This window comes from Ambystoma mexicanum, chromosome 11, assembly GCF_040938575.1.
Source record: "Ambystoma mexicanum isolate Mex_15411 chromosome 11, UKY_AmexF1_1, whole genome shotgun sequence".
NCBI classification, from domain to species: domain Eukaryota; kingdom Metazoa; phylum Chordata; class Amphibia; order Caudata; family Ambystomatidae; genus Ambystoma; species Ambystoma mexicanum.
The window spans coordinates 473,240,109-473,257,257 of record NC_090934.1 but is presented as its reverse complement, the minus strand read 5'-3'; the positions used below and the strand labels follow the sequence as shown (position 1 = coordinate 473,257,257).

Below are 17,149 nucleotides of genomic sequence, written 5' to 3'. Positions count from 1 at the left end.
CCCCACCCCCACCCCCAATCCCCCAGCCCCCCGCCATTCACTTTCATGGGTTTGATGATGGGACACCAAGGACTCTGCCTGTGTGCCATAAGCACTGCCTAACTGCACATTTTAGGGAACTGATATGTGATGTGATATGATTGGTTATGCGCCCCCGGGGGTCCAACCTGTGTTGCTACGTGTCATCTTGTGTACAAGGTGAGCACGTTGCCCCTGAGCTATCCTCCCGAGCCCACGGAACTCCTGCCTTTGAGGAGTTCTGTGCCGTGTGCCGTTCATTAAAAGTCAAATTCCGAGTGCTTCCCAGAGGCACTGTGACTTACATCCTCAAATATGCTTGATGCGGGTTCGTTGTTCTGTATGATCCTAAAATGGTAATGGCTATTTTACAGATAGGATGGCCCAAGAGTGGAAGGAGTGATTCAGAAGTTTGTGGGGTCGAACTTGGGCATACAATTGTCTTGCGTACCAATAAAAAAGTGGGCCACAGTTGTAAATGACCATTTCTTTCTTTTGCGACAGACTGTTTGAATAACCCAGGATTTTATTTAATAAAATGTAATGCAAACGGTGAAATGTAAAGAATATTTGTTCAGCAACAGGTCAAAACTACTAGCCGCATGGTGAAGTAATTCATCAAGCTGGCCCACAGGGGCAGAGAAAGTGGCCCATTTTGAGCCAATAACCAGTCATTCTTTGTTTTTGGTTCGGGCATTGCCCTATAGGCCAGTCCGAGCCTAGTGCAGGCATAGAAAGGGAATGTTTGAACTCATGAATTGGGAGTGCAGTAGGGTGAGCGGCTTTTGGGGCAAGGCCACAGAAATGAACCCTGCTCTTAGGACAGGCCAGGAGCTTGCCTTTGAGACTTGAATCATGGCGGAGGGTTGACTCTGCTGTAGGTGGAAGCCAGTAAAGCCCCCTAGGAGGGATGGATGGATCCACGAAGTACACGGGACGCCACTAATGGAGAGAGTTGTGTTGGGGAGGCAGAGGAACACGTCACTATTTGATGATAAAGGGTGAGGTTTCCTCCTAGTAGGTCTCTGACAGTCGAGCTCACGGATGTGCTGGCCTGTGGGAGACTGGCCTGTGGGAGAGGGGCATGCATCCTGGTATGGCAGTTCCTTTTATAGGATGATTTACCGGTTTGCTTGTCTTATTAAAGCACTACATGTAGATCTAAAAATGTAAAAAACTTAAAAAGACAATCGGTATTCTCATGTTAGAGAAATTAATATGTACCTTGAAGTTATAAAATAACGATATGTACTTTGAAGGGCTATATTTTGTTTTTGGAATGGGGGCACATGTCTGTGAAGTGATTCACCCCGGTCGCACCCCATGAGCCTTTGCTTCCTGCAAGCATGGGCTCACTGACGCTGACAGCCATATGGTGCAATGACACAGTACCGTGAGAGCCATATCATATAATCCTGTTTTTTTTTTAAATATGATTGTGTTTTTATATTTGTTCTGATTCTTTTACTTTTTTGTATTTGTAAAGGTTTAATTAAACCAATTGCAATAACAAATATATATATAATCAGCCACTTTGATGTCACAACTAGATGATGATAAATGGGTTCCCTTCTAGACATAGTAATGGTGTGATGAAAGTGGGTGCAATGCAGGAGGTGTAGCATTCAGGTTTTTTTTTTTATCCTATCCGCAAGAAATGTGTGCGAAAAAGTGCACGAGAAATTAATTTCAATGGTCCATTTTTGCATATTTGGGGATCAGTCTAAAGTGGGGATTTTGCTCTTGGAATGGTGGATGAGCTGAGCCCCACGTAAAGTATTTACAGAGCTGCTCTGAAGTGATCTGAAGCTTGGGCAGATCTCCCTCGCTGGTGATTGGCCCGCTCTGAGGGGAATGACCAGTCCTGTCTGAGGCCGAAGGAGATTTCCACAGATCCAATGTCCAGGCTGATCTAAGTCAACTGCACATGAGAGCCTTTGATGTTAAACTATTATTGAAGTTTTGTTGACAAGCCAGGCGCGGAATGACCATTAGCGTGAAGTTGGGTTCTACGCCTACTCATGCAACTGACGCGATTTCTTTTCATTTCCATGTCCTGGGTGTCGCAGTACACCACCATCACGAGGGCGTTCCTTGGTGCAAGTGAAACCAAACGTCACTATCCCGGCGACATCACGACCATTGATCGCCTGGTCAGAAGTGTTGGAATAACAAAAATATAATCACATCTCCTATTGATACCATATTAACCCCCAGAAACAAACTTTTAATTCCAGAGGCGTATTTCCCATTGCTAAGAATTCTTCACACGTGCCTTACACAGACTTTCTACACATTGCTGTAATCAATTGGTTGCATTAAAAAACTGCATGCGGACAACTTTTCCAAGCATCTATGAAATATTGAATGTGCTTTTTCACGGGACCATATCTTCTTAGAAAAAAATCATTGTATTGACTTACCGACTCATTTCACCCATTTTAGGTTTCCTATTTACAACATGGCTGCCCTGGAAACATGCTGATAGGCTTGTTTTCATGGACGGACATTTGTGCTGAAGCGCGGAACAGGAAGACCATTTTGAAGGCTCCACATCACACTACCTAAAAGAAAAGATTTGACAAGAGACTGCCCATGCCAACTGCCTCCTAATCCCATAATGGTGTGCAAGACTCGAGGGGATGCACAATTCCATGCTGTCGCTCCCGCCTCTGCGATAGCCTCCTAGAAACCACACGGCCTGATTCACAGTTTCCGGTGCTTTTGTGCCATTATAAAACGCTTCTGTCAATCAGGCCCACAGGTTTCTGCACAACTGGGCCTGTGCAATATGCACAATTACATTAGGGGAGGTGTATGGGAGTAGGGTGGTGAGAACAACCAAAGGAATATGCCAAAAGTGCCATCGTGCAATTTAATGACACTGGCAGCATTCAACTAATAAACCTAAACAATGCAACAAAAAATGAGGGTTAAATATAATGTTAAAAGCAAAGTTAGTTAAATTATAATATGAGCTCTAGTAGTCTTGTTATTTGTAGAATGTGCGCAATAATCTTGGTACGAATCAATGCGTTTATTTATGTCGTTTTTTTTCTATAATGCAATATAACCTAGGCAATGCACCTTGGACGCGATGCCGAACCGGTACATTACCCTAGGAAAGGCATCAATGTTTACCTGCACACATTCCTTTTAATGAGGTTACACCATTTTGACGGTAAAAAGTGATGATAACTATATATCAATCCCATAGACGACGTATCTCTATTTTGAGTTCTCGTCTTTACCCCTCCTTTGAGGGTAGAGGCTGACTGGCGTTTTCTGGGCATTGAGATTTGCCAATAAACTGCTCCTTCTGAAAAGCCAGTTTATTTGGGGCATATGTTACAGAGGAAAATGTTGCCACAATACAAAAACAATACATGGTATATACAGTTACATGGATACAAAGTTATGTGCAGAATAGGCAATTGAGTACAGAATGTACACATAATTAAATACATGATTAAATACAGAGTGGGCATGGTTGTATACAGCATATGCACAATTATAAAGACATACCTTTCACAGCCCGGTGGGGCCGGGACTTACTCCATCACATGGCAGGGTCACTACACAGGAAAAGGTAAAGAAAGCAAGAATTCTAATCCTGAGAAAACAGAAAGGAATTCCAACCTCAACACCCACAGGGCTGGAAACGCAAGGCAATTGAGTAATGGGAAAATGTATCCAATGCAGTGTGGTGTCTGAGGGCGTCCGCAGGCTTCCCAGTGGGTACTGCTTCTAAGAGGAAGGGAAGTTGGGGATTGGTCTTTTTGGAAAGAATGATTGTTCTTATCCCTCTGGCCTTTGGGAGGCACCAGCTTGTCTGAAAATTTCCCAGCTCGAAAATGGGCATGGCCACCTCGGTTTGATACTGATCGTGCTAAGACTGACCTTGATTGCGGGCTCATCTGTAGAGCTGCTCCTTTGACAGCTGGTGAGGGGTGGTCATGTGGGTTCCCATGTAATGTGCCAAAGGATTCAGAGCTCAAGGAACGTCCGTGTTCCATAGCCGGCTACGGTCTTCTGACTAGGGACTGGTGCAGAGTGTGGGAGTCGAGACTCTTAATCTCAGGGTCGTGGGTTTGTGGCCCATGTTGGGGCGGGATTCTTCCCCTCCCCTGCACTTGCATGATCTCAATGTCACCTTGCCTAGTAGGATCGCCTCTGGTTCCGCTCCCTTGCCTCGTCGCGCCTTGAAACACTTGTGTACAGGCGCGTTATAAATGCTATATCATATCCTATATCATAATCCCTGGCACCCATGCAGAGGCTGCCAAAAGGGCTTTGTTGGGAAATATACTGGAAAGAAGTCGATCACTATTCAGTGTAATGTTTAAAATGGATCTGGATAGTGTCACTTTCTTCATCCTTTCAAATCACACGTATATGTCATGCTAGCTGTGGGTCAGGTTAATGTGAATAAATATCTAGAGTTTGAGAAAATTGCAAATGTATCAAACAATATGAATGCACATTTGAACCCTATTTCAGATCGTAAATCTATAAATCGATGTTACTACAAATCTATGAAGCGATGTGATTTTAAATCTAGACATTGATGAGATTGTGACTCTTTAAATAAATGAGTGGCAATCCATGTGATAGAATTCGGTTGAAACTCTATAGCGTGATGGGATTTTAAATGTATCGATCAATGGATGAAATTGAAATGAGTGGCAATCCATGTGATAGAATTCGGTTGAAACTCTATAGCGTGATGGGATTTTAAATGTATCGATCAATGGATGAAATTGAAATGAGTGGCAATCCATGTGATAGAATTCGGTTGAAACTCTATAGCGTGATGGGATTTTAAATGTATCGATCAATGGATGAAATTGAAATGAGTGGCAATCCATGTGATAGAATTCGGTTGAAACTCTATAGCGTGATGGGATTTTAAATGTATCGATCAATGGATGAAATTGAAATGAGTGGCAATCCATGTGATAGAATTCGGTTGAAACTCTATAGCGTGATGGGATTTTAAATGTATCGATCAATGGATGAAATTGAAATGAGTGGCAATCCATGTGATAGAATTCGGTTGAAACTCTATAGCGTGATGGGATTTTAAATGTATCGATCAATGGATGAAATTGAAATGAGTGGCAATCCATGTGATAGAATTCGGTTGAAACTCTATAGCGTGATGGGATTTTAAATGTATCGATCAATGGATGAAATTGAAATGAGTGGCAATCCATGTGATAGAATTCGGTTGAAACTCTATAGCGTGATGGGATTTTAAATGTATCGATCAATGGATGAAATTGTAGATCTTGTGTTCAATTGAAATATAAATGTGTTGATTGTAATATTAAATCTATCGGTCAATAAAATTGCAAATCAACACACGTATTAGATTCTAAATCTACAGATTAAGGATGTTGTTTATCTAAGGATCTGAAAGCAATGCGATTAGAAAAGTACAGGATGGTCTGACATTCTGATTCAATTGATGCTTCTGCAAATCTATAGTTGGAGGAGATTGTAAATGTATAGACATTTTTTCAGATAGTTTTAGAGGGAGCGATGTCACTAGACCCGGTCTCTCTCTTTTTACTTTAGGTATCTGAATACGAATGAACTCTCCTAGGAACAACCCAGCGCGGTCCTTGTGGCAGAATCGCCTCCTGTATGAACGGTCGTACAAAGTGCTGCGTGGGATACACTCGAGGCTTGACTACAGAAGCCTCAATGTCCTGGAGTGGACATTATCATTATGATTGGTTTTTTATAACGCCCTTAATACCCAGAGGTTTGTAGGTGTGGATGCAGGGATTGAACCTGTGTTGCTCCCTCCTGCATCGTCTTGCTTCCAAGGCGAGCGTGTTGCCCCTGAGCTATCCTCTGGAGACATGGGCTTGTGCCAGTGTTAGACTGTATGCTGTAAGTTATTCTTTGCTGTACTATACAAGCCAGGCAAATAATCCTAATAACATATTTGTTGCTTTTCCCATATTTATAAGTGTAGTCCCATTCATTGGTAAGTTTTGTGTTGCATTTTTATGTTGGCGGGAGGAGAAATGTTGACCATATTGGGGCTCTACTTTTTCAGCCGGTCGGTAGCATTAGCTCTGCAGCCTGCAATTGGCGCGCTACGAGGAGGGGTTCCACACCAATGGGAAATCAGCCAGTAGGGCAACTCTGCCCTTCTGTACCCTAAGATCTTCCCACATACGTGGATACATGTCCTCCTCAGTGGTTTGCCTAGGGTTTTTAAAGGACCGCCAGTAAACTAGTCATACCAAACCTTCAGGAAGTACACACACATGTACTGCTCAAGTGATACAGAAGAACGCCCTGAGGCTGTAATAGTTGACCATAGTACCTACAAGTGAAGGCTGTGATTCCCTGCAGTAGCTAAGGTTCTGTGATCAAGGGGTGTGTAATATCTGGGCTTCCGTGACGAAAGTGGTTGCAATGTCTGGACTTCCGTGACCATGGCATGTATATTTTCTAGGGTTGAGTGACCAAGGTGGCACACTCGCTGTGCTTCAGTGACCAGGGCGTGTGCACTAGCTGGGATTCAGTGACCAAGAGGCCTGTGCTAGCTCACGTTCTGTGGCCATGGTGTGTGCAGTAATAACGTTTCGATGAACGACTACAGGTTTTACAAAATGCGAGATGACTGTTGTAGACAGGCTTTCTGCAGCAGATACATTCTCCTACTGAGCTATCTTGCCGATAATTGCACGGCATTGAGCACAGACGGAGCGCTTCCTATGTAATGTTTCCTGCATTGAGCATCACTTTAGGTGCACTAGCTCAAAAGCCTAGTTCTTCCCATCACTCCAGCCCTTCTTGAGGGAGTGCTGCTACGAGAGGTAGACTGATCATAGGGAAACCTGGAGATTTCCCCGCAAGCCAATGACCTCCAAAGGAAGGCCTATTTGGCCATGCGAGTGACTCTTCCCCAGTTTTGTGAGCTTTGAACAGCCACAACTATTGGGCATTATTCCCTTGTCTCTAAAAGGCAGGACAGGACAGTCTTACTGGGTCGGTCCTCTTCAGCCCCTGAAAGCGGCGCCTGATTCATGGGCTATTATGGCAACCCCAGGACCCTGCACCCCAGGAGAGCCCCCTTAAGTCTTAGCATCGCCAGGCCATCCTTACAATAGCTGGAGCCCACCATATAACTGCGATCGAATACACGAAAAAAATTAAGAACGCCTTCGAGCCGCCAGTGAAGAGGGCTGCATGTGGAGCGCATTGGGAGCAGTACACACCATAACGTAACATAGCACAACATAACATTCAATGTATCATAAAATAGGGCTGTTTCGGGGGGATAGCACAGTGGCAACGTGCTCGCCTTGGAAGCAAGATGACACGAGCAGCACAGGGGAATCAAGCGCGTTATATATGACGTATCATATGTAGAAGACTTTAACATATTGCAACACAACCCTGCATAACCTAGCCTGCCTAACAAACCAGAATATAACGGTAGCTGTACCCAGCGTATGACCTCCCTATCCCTCTTTCTGCAGTGTCTTTCTCTCTCTGTCTCACTCCCTCTCTCTGGCAGAGAGTCGTGTTTTCAGGTGCAGGCTTGTTAGTCCCACCCCTCTCCCCCCAGCAGTTGGTAGCAGCATGACCAGAGAAAAAGCACAGATAGGGGTCACTGTGTTTTTTGTGGTTAAAAGTAGTTTATTTATTTATTAATAACGCACTGAAGCCCGCAGTCATCAGGGCGCACCCCAAGACTAAAGACAGACATGACGCCTAGGACAAGCAGAGGCAAGGTGGTTTAGGACAGTAATGACATCAGTGACATAGTGCTCCCCCCAAGGTTAAGACAGGCCTGGAATTAGAAGACACATATTATAATTATATTTATTAAAATTATAATTGTTCATTTATAACGCGCTTAATACCAGGAGTGGTTTCTAAGCACGGGATCAGGTTTCAAAATTGTATTGCGCTGCATTGTCTTGCTTCCAAGCCAAACGTGTTGCCCCTGAGCTATCCTTCCTCCCTTCCTTGTCGTTGTGTGTGTCCTGCAGAGATGTTGCCATCACACTGAGGGTGCATTGTCCATTCTGGGTGCAGAGGAAGCTCATAGGCTTTTGGGGATGCAAGGGTTCTCACTGACCTCGTAAGGTAACGGAGGGACTGACATCAGGGACTTTTTTATTTATTTTATTTTTATTGGATCTTTATAAGCGCCACAAGGCAGAATGGAAGGGAGCAAGGGAACAAAACAACCAATGGAAATGTAATTGACTAAATAATAAAACGAAAGCGGTCCTACTAGGCCTTGTGACATTCGGAACGTGCAAGTGCAGTGAAAAAGAAAGGGGGCAGAGTGCTGTAGTGTCCCCCAGTGGGGGGAGTAACAAAGGTGCCTGCTGGGGAGGCAATAGGTAAGTGCACAGACGTAGACGTCCCAAGGAAAGAGGGAGGTCTACCACCCAACAGGGAAGTGCGGGGCTGGGATAAACCACCCGACAGGTAAGTGCAGAGCTGGGATAAACCATCCGACAGGTGGGTGTGGGCCAAAGGAAAGTGCAGGTTGGCGGGTGCTGGAGCTGATTGGGCAGGTGGTCAGGGCCCTCGTGGACTCTTGAAGGACCAGGCCACCAAACTCAGCAACTGTATGGATGGTTACAACTGTTTGCATGTGAGAATGGACTACAGCTGTTTATTAATTTTTTTGTTATTACTCAGTGTTTGTGCATACAGTAACAAAAACACAGATTCAACAGCACTACCAGCCAGTCCGTGGCCAGCAGCTAAAATGAAACATTGCCTTAGTGTTAAAAAAATGTTTTAACCTGAGCACGCCCTTTTCCAGGAAGGAAGGACATTTTGAAAGACAAATGGTCTGTATTCTGGGCGAAAGAAGCTATTCTATTTTAAAGAAAATTATGTAACTGTACTAACATGTCTGTTTACACTCTTGTCATGTTGATTGCTAATGGTCACTTCTGATATATACTGTACTCCTAATAAGAGCACCGCACTTGCCTTAATGAGCAAAGTGCATGATCCCCCTCTCCCATGTTTCCTCCGGAATCTCCTTCTATTCCCGACCCCGTTCGCAATTTATTTTACTTGTAACTGTTCCCCGTCCCTCACGTGCCTCGTCTCGTTTCCGTTACCTTCCTCGCACCCAAACACTGGAACCCCCTCCCCCTTTCTTTCCTTTTCCCGTCTTCAAAACCCTTCTTAACATCCACCTTCTTTGTATCTGAGCTATTGGTTTGTTTGCAATGTGTTCACCTTTTCTACCGTTTGTTGTGTATGTGGAGCACTTGGGCATCAGCACTGTACACATTACAATAAGCACAAATCAAAACCGCGACTAGCTGTGTAGATGGACAGACCGGCACGCTCCGTGTGCACTCTTTTGAAATACCTGTATGAAAAGGGGAAGGGGAGCAAATAGAATCAATGAGGGTTCTGGGTGATTCGCATCAGCAAGCATTTATTTTTGGAACATAGGAATGACCACAGATCTTTAAATTTCACAAATATGCTTTTGTTAAAAGGGTTGTAAGTTTGAATCACCAAGTACATAATGCACGCGGGGCTTGGTGCTCATAACAATCACCCTAATAGTAAAGTGTTGTAACCATGACCCATATAGGATAGTCTCAGAATGTTGCTGTGATGTTAAACTGGCCGAGACAGCTGTCACTATATCAAAGTCAGAGGGTCCAATTTTAGAAGGGGGGGGGGGTCTGAGAGGGGAAGTTAGTTCTCGTACATCCTTAAGCATTTTTATTTATGGGGTAATATGATACTCTGTGATGTATTGGCACCAAACATGACATCATGCTTACTGCAATTAGACACTCTTCTGTCTTATGTTAGCTTTTAGAATACCCCTTTCTTCTATTTCCAAGTTTGGCTTTTCACTATTATTACTGGTGCAATCCAGGTTTTCAGAGTTGGCCCATATAGGAGCCTAGGTGAGGAAGTGGGGAGACCTGTATAGCACAATAACCCACCGTGATTGACTGCAGCTGCTTCCAGGCTGAGCAGCGTGCCATTTCTTTGAGTCCTTTTAATACTGATTGTAGCCTATTTCGAGTGAACAGAGTTTGCCCGTAATAACAAAATATTTCAAGTGTTAACATAGTACATGTAGCTGGCAGACCACTTTTTCTCTCTGTAATGGTACTTCTTAGAGCTGAAATGACCTTGGCTAGACCTTGTGCCCCCCCTCCCGTACCTACCGTGTCATTGCGATATAGTCTTATGCCTTCTGCTAATAAATGCTTAAAAGGCCTCACTGCACGCATGCCCATCGGGCAGTGTGTGTGTGTGTGTATTTAACAATGTATTGCTTTGCATAGTTAGCAGCTAACCTTGTAGTGGATATTGCTGTGTATTTAAAGGATGCACTATCTTTTATATGTGTATGCAATAGCATGCACGTGCTGAACAATACGTTTGACTGACTGATATGCAAAGAGCCAGAGAACCCAGGTGTGCATTTTCATGCATATGTGCTCCTAATTTTCGATGCAGCGGCGACACCACGTGCACGTGCACTACCGAGACTAATATAATTATATGTACACACCTTCATCTTCATATGCACAAGGTAAGAAGTAGGTGTGTGTCTGTGTGCACATAGATTTCAGAAGGAGTTCCATGTAAAAAGGCATGAAAGCTTTGCTGTAAGGTGAGTTGAATGGGAAAGCAAACTCAATGGACATTCAGTGCCCCCTCTCCTTCTTGCAGCCTCTCCCACCCTTTCCATTTCTTTATAAAATCATTGTTTGCTGTGTTTGTCCACTTTAGAAATCACAAAAGGCCAGGATTGAATCCCTTTTTCTGGACTAACTGGACCCATGATGCTCGTAGCGTGCCACGCCGGGTGGAAAGGTCGATGGCACTTGCAGAGCTCACGCATTGAGCAACGCGTCGCTATCCTGTTCTCGGCGGTCTCACCGCTTGTCTCGCCTGGAGGGAGTGGCCGTTCCTTTCTTGTGCTGAGTTGTTGCTCTACGTTGGCCCAAGGAAAGCCTTTGAGATACACTTGCGCTACTTATATGCAAACATGTCCGACGGGAGATTGAATGGGAGTTCCACCCTTGAAATCCTCCTGGAACTTTACGACCGCTATCTGGGACTTCCTGAAAAAAAATGTCCGCCCAAAAATTCAGAATGGCCTGAACATTTTTGGGGAAAAGTTTCCTGTACTGTCATCCTTGCGTCGTGAACCTCTCAGGATGTCCATTTGACCATATCTCCTGCGGTGATGCAGTGCAGTGCAAAGTCCGGGCAAAGTCAGCGCATTGTCATTTTTGCAGTACAAAATGAATTTGGCTGGACTTCGCACGGCATAAATACTCTTTGCACGGGTCCATGAATCAGGGTTTGTGTCGGCAGTGCAGTCACTTTTCAGCAGTGCAAATTCACTTTGAAGTGGGCAAACATTCCATGAATCGGCCCTGGGTGTTTATCTGCGTAGCTGCCTGTATATCTATCGATGTATCAGGACATTGCTTTTATAGACCGCTCCTTGGTGGTGGCGGCGGCGGCGGCGGCTGTCTTCACAACACTTCTTGACCTAATCTAGAGTCGGAATGAAAGTTGAGACCCAAACCATTGGCCAACTCAATGCGCTTCAAGATGCTTGCTTACTAAGGAAACTATGTGGCGACCTACGAAAGGTTTTATCAACTAAGTTGCAACTAGCGACCCTATATCTTTTTCCAGGCATGGATTCATCTATGAATCGACCTACAACACTGTGTATAGACCTAAGTAACTACTGATTGGCACACAAAGAAATCAACAGCCAAAACTGGCCTTTATCCACTGTAGATCCCGGATTGTATTTAGCTGTCAATATGTCCATCCGGACAGCGCCAAGAAACCTACGGAAGAAGCGGCTCTTTATGGGGCGGATTTACAGCGCATTTTTCAGTGGGATCGCGGCACTGTACATTTGTTTGGTAAATCAGGGCTCGATTCCTGGCATTTTTTGCACGGTTTAAAGTGACTTTGCATTGCGGACACAACGCCTGATTCATGGAACTGTGCAAAGTGTATTTTGGCAGTACAAAGTCAGTGCATAGTCATGTTTGCAGTGCAAAATGACTTTACACGAACTTTGCACTGCAAAAATACACTGTTCATAATAGTTCCATGAATCAGGGTTTGTGTCAGCAGTGCAAAGTCACTTTTCAGTAGTGCAAAGTCACTTTGAACCGTGCAAAAATTGCACGAATGGGACTCTGAGGCTGTAAAAGTTCCAAACATGAACATCTGGGTCTTAACTGTGTTGAAGTAACAAACTATCGATTGACCCGCAGAACTGTGCTTTTTCTACGTCCGATTGACCCGCAGAACTGTGCTTTTTCTTGGCTTGTTTATTCATCTGTGTACGAATCTATCTTCATAAGGATTTATGATCCTATGCATCGACGTATGAACCTTTTTTTTAATTAACCTATGACAGTTATTCAATGTGTGAGATTCTGTGTATTTATCTATACAACAAGCTAAGAAATGCGGCATTTGTCTTAGTTTATATTTATCTATGGGGCAACCTATGGAATTATATATCGAATCAAGAACTCTATATCAGCCTACGGCATTATATATCGTCCTCCAAATCTATACATTTAGGCGGGTTTCCAATTAAATGTGTGGGCGTTGGCATGCCTCTCCCATGGCGGGCCTGATTCACAGAGCGTTCTTCAATGAGACTGCGCGTCTCAAACTACACAGCTGACTATCCCCCTCCAAAACTGTACACGCATTGGCCTTTCGACTTCTGTGTATATCTAATCATGTATCTGTCTGCGTATCAATTTATATTACGACGTCTCTATGAAGCGATGCGCCTCGGAATATGATATGATAGGTTAGGTTATTTATAACGCGCTTAATACCCAGAGGTTTCCAAGCGCGGACATCGGGATCGAACCTGTGTTGCTCCGTGCCGTCTTCCTCCCAAGGCGAGCACGTTGCCCCTGAGCTGTGGAACTATGCGCTAGCATACACAACTATTCATTTAACTGCATGTTGACTTCGGTATTGAGGTATAATGACAATATTATGCGTGTTTCTAGTGCTTCATGCTGGATTGCTCACGCTTCAAAGCGCATTAATAAAGGGTGTTATTAAAACCTGGTGTTGCCAATGCATCAATCGCTTAAGGATGAACGGGGAATTCTGCTTTGCCGGGATAATTCAAGATGATGTCCTGGAGACTAAGCTGAGATGGCTGGGGTGAGCGCCTAACTCGCAGAGCTGTTTCCCCGACTTGTGCATGGTTCAGCGCACTGTGGATGTGTCTATGTATGTATCTATTCATCTGCTTTGCATCGATGTGCGAATCTGTGCCGAACTCGGAAACTGTACGCCTTGTTCTGTGCACGACTGCGCCGCATAAGTGCACACGAGCGTGCATATCTCCCGCTGGAACTGTGCGTTCAGTCCTAAGTATGCTTTGGAATATGTGTCTATAGCAAGTGACTGTGGAAAGATAGCGGCGGTCTGTTGTTTTAAACGGCAAAATGAAAACGCGTGGATTTCCCTGGTGTATACAGCGTGGTCAGGGGGCAGGGGTGTAGGGTAGGGGGTGAGTTGTGACACGATGCGTGTTTTTAGCGGATTCCTGGTTTTAGAACACTTTACAACTGAAATCCCGTAGGTGCATGAAATGGAATGAATGTCTGAATACACTCGCAGGATCTTACTTGCCCTTCTTCAGAAGCTGAAGGAAATGGACCCCCGGGGGACTAAGTAGCTTGGTCTGCGGCTTCAGGTCCTATTACGGCTGTCAGAGAATATTGACTTCCCCAGCGGTCAATAAAATCCCGTATGTACTTCGGCCACGGACCGCGTGTAATCTCACTCTTTCCGTGTGTGACTGACACGGGCATCTCTCCGCCCTTCTGCCAGTCCAGTGTCCGCACGTCCACCTAGCTGTCCTTCTTTACGGATCTCCTAGTCTGGGACCCTCCGCCCCTCCCGGCTTCCCGCCGGGCGTTAAGGGCTCATTAGGGCCCCAGCGTCTCGGATGGTTTATAAACCAGGAAACCGAAAGTTCCCTCTCTGCCTTTACTGCTCCCAGAAGCCCTGAGGAGTCTCGTGGGCAGAGCGGTTTATTTGTCTGTGTTTTATTGGCCCCAGGATGCGTTTTAAAGGGACATGTCGTGCCTGCCTTTAAAAGACCTGCATTTGGGACTTTTAAGTGTGGAGAGGGAGAGTCCCGAGAGTACAAGCAGACAATAAATTAACTGTTTATCTCTCAACGATGGGCCTGAGTTACCCGTTGACATGACATGGAGCAGAGCCCCCCGAAAGGCAGGTCCTCCGCGTGGATTTGCGTGACACCTACTTTCAGGGCCACGGGAGAAGTCCATGTGCCGTTCCCAGAAGAGAAATTGCCATTTTTATGATTGTTCAACTATTACCTTATGCGCACTTCTTAGGCATGTTTCGAAAGAAAGGGAGATTGTGTTATTATCTAATGAATGGAGTCCAGGTAAAGCGCCTTTCGAGAAGTGTTCACCTTGGGCGCTAAATGACTAATTTATTTGCGTTTTTAACCGTGGGCATCGAGGCGCTGTACACGAATATGTCGCTTAGTTGCGTATTTATAACGCGCTTGATACCCGGAGGTTTTTAAGCGTGGACACGGGGATCGAAACTGTGTTGCTTCGTGCCCTCTTGTTTCCAAGGCGAGCACGCTGCCGCTGAGCTATCCTCCCGGGAATCTGCGCGAAATAGTTCTAAAAAGTCTACACTATCCGGTGAACGTGTTTAGGGTGCCTCTCTGATGATCTACGGAGGTGTGTATATTTCTAGATAGGTTTTTTTTAATTGTGCAGTTTAGCTTTACGTAGCCAACGTTGCCAGCCTCTGAATCAGCGCTCTTTCTATGGCGAGTCAGCCCCCCTGTATTAACCATAACGAGAGAGTCGCTATCGCTGACTTTGCAATGTGTATGCTATGCTCTGATAATACACACATCGGATAGAACTTCACAAACCGTTCCCCGAAGATTCGTTCCCAACGCGGGCACAGAATTGGTACGGGGAGTAGCGTGCCTGCTGACCGCCTCACTCCCGCGGGTCAGGGGGCCGGCGAGGAGTCCCCGCGTCCTCCTGTCGGACAGATGTCTGATTAAAGCGCCGGCGCCCGGGTACTGCCACCAGAAGGCTCCTTACACACCTGTAACCGGAGCCGGGATGTTATCCTGTTAGACCGAAGGCACTAATCAGCTTTAAGTGCCCGCGAGGAGAAGGGCGGCAGCGGGGCACGCTCAGGGCCCCAAACGCTGGACGCCGCTTTATGGGCAATTACCATAATTTATGGTCATTAGCGCTTCCAGGCGTCTGACCCCTATAATCAGCCATTACAAGGGTCTAGGAGGGCCGCGCCGAATAAGTGCGGGGGCGGGAGTGGGCGTATAGACGTGTAGCAAGAATTGCACAAGATTGTGCAAAGGGGCAGAAACACATGTACGAAGAGGGGTGCGTTGCGTGTGCTATTTATTCTCCTCCTACGAGTTAAGCGCTCGTCTCCGACAGGTGCGTGGGTGCTGGTCATGCACGACAATAATACTAAAACACGTTTCCATATGTAATATAGTGCTTCGTGTCGATTCCTCGCACTTCGCAGAGACTCGAGGAAAGTTGCCCTTCCGCCTCCAAAGTCTCGAGTTGTCAAACTCGGTAGGATTGCGGCCTGAGACCACGGATGTCTGAAGCAAGCGCTTAACTCGTCCATCTGGACCATCTCTCCGTCCTCCCAGCCTGTGGGTGTCTGCACGTGTATTTCTAGGTGTCTGTCTCTTTCAGTTCAATACAATTTCGCATTCTCCACGACGTACTTTCATCGTCAGGTCAATAACACACCTCGAAGAAAACAGCCCAGAGTGTAAACACCCCCTTGTTTTTCTAAATGCTGCCTTTGTACATTGCAAGGCCGTGCCTTTGCGGGTGCGCGGAGTTCGCTGAGAGGGACCCCGCGCCCTCCCCGCTCCCCCCAGTGAGTGGACTTACCGTAGCAGGGGCCCAGGCCGTCGCCGTGGCTGCCCTCGTGCAGCTTCGGGTTCTCGGGCGGGGTCTTGCAGGAGCCCCTCTGCAGGTATTGCTGCTGGTACTTGCTGTACGCGGTCCTCTCCTCCCCGGGGCTGTCCTGCGAGTAGGAAGCCCGCGACCTGTCCCCATAGCCTGTCCCTTTGCTGGCCAGGAAGGCTGGGCCGAACTTGTCACCTGCTGCCTGGAAGGCCGTATAAGGAGGCGCCGGGTGGTCCCTGCCCTGCTGGGCGGCCGGGCTGTAGTAAGGGTCCATGCCCCCCCTGCTGTCACAGTACGAGGACACGCACGTGTCCGCGTTCATCCCTGAAAGATGAGGAGGGGGCCGGGTTCCCGCGGCGGCTCGGTGTCGATGGGGTCCAAGGCTCGGAGGCGGCTCTACTGGACCGGGCCTAGAGGTGGCCCTTCTGGGGGAGGGTTCTCGGGCTCCAGCGGTGGTTCTTCTCGGTGTGGTCCAGGGTCCAGCGGCGGCACTTCTGAAGGGCGTCCGGTCCAGCAGCAGCTTTTCTGGCGGGGGCCCGAGTCCCAGGTGTGTGTGTGTTTCTGGAGGTGGTTCTTCTGGAGTGGCCGGCGTCCAGATGTGGCTCTTCTGGGCGTGCAGGGTGTCTGGGGGCGGTCCTTTTGAAGTGTGCCGGGTGCCCAGAGGCGGCGCTTCTGGGCGCGAGGTCCAGGCCTGGATGCTTGTCTCGCAGCTGGAGGACGAGAGAGACTGACGCTTCTTGCCCCGCTCGGCTCTGAACAAAGCTCACACAGCCCCCTGAAGGCGTGCTGCGGGAAGGGGTCCTTTTCCACTCCCTCACAGGCATGCAACTGGCTGCTTCCCAACTCTCCGGCTCCTTCCTTCACCCCCACAAACACAGGGCTCACCCCTTCCCAATTAATAAGGAGATGATGACAGCCGAAGGGGTGGGGGAGGGGGGGCGGAGGAAGGATGTCTTTTTCTTTAATACAAGGACAACTTTTATGATAAAAATTACAGACACATGACATTAATGTAATTATAAAGGAGTGAATGCGTGTGCCTGTCTGGCGGGGGTGAGGGGAGCGAGTGCTCAGGACAGATTTCACGCCTGGGACAGCGCCCATTTGTCACGCTGCCT

The 17,149-nt window shown here is 46.7% G+C and overlaps 1 protein-coding gene across 1 annotated transcript in view; it reads right to left on the bottom strand.

Moving 5' to 3' along the window:
- ALX4 (ALX homeobox 4) overlaps positions 1 to 16,887 on the bottom strand; it is a 187,500-nt gene extending 170,613 nt beyond the window's left edge. Inside the window, exon 1 of the mRNA XM_069623314.1 lies at positions 16,014 to 16,887. Within this exon, the coding sequence (XP_069479415.1) occupies positions 16,014 to 16,353 (340 nt within the window). The 5' untranslated portion in view covers positions 16,354 to 16,887. The remainder of the gene's footprint in view (positions 1 to 16,013) is intronic.
- Between the last annotated feature and the right edge of the window lie 262 nt (positions 16,888 to 17,149).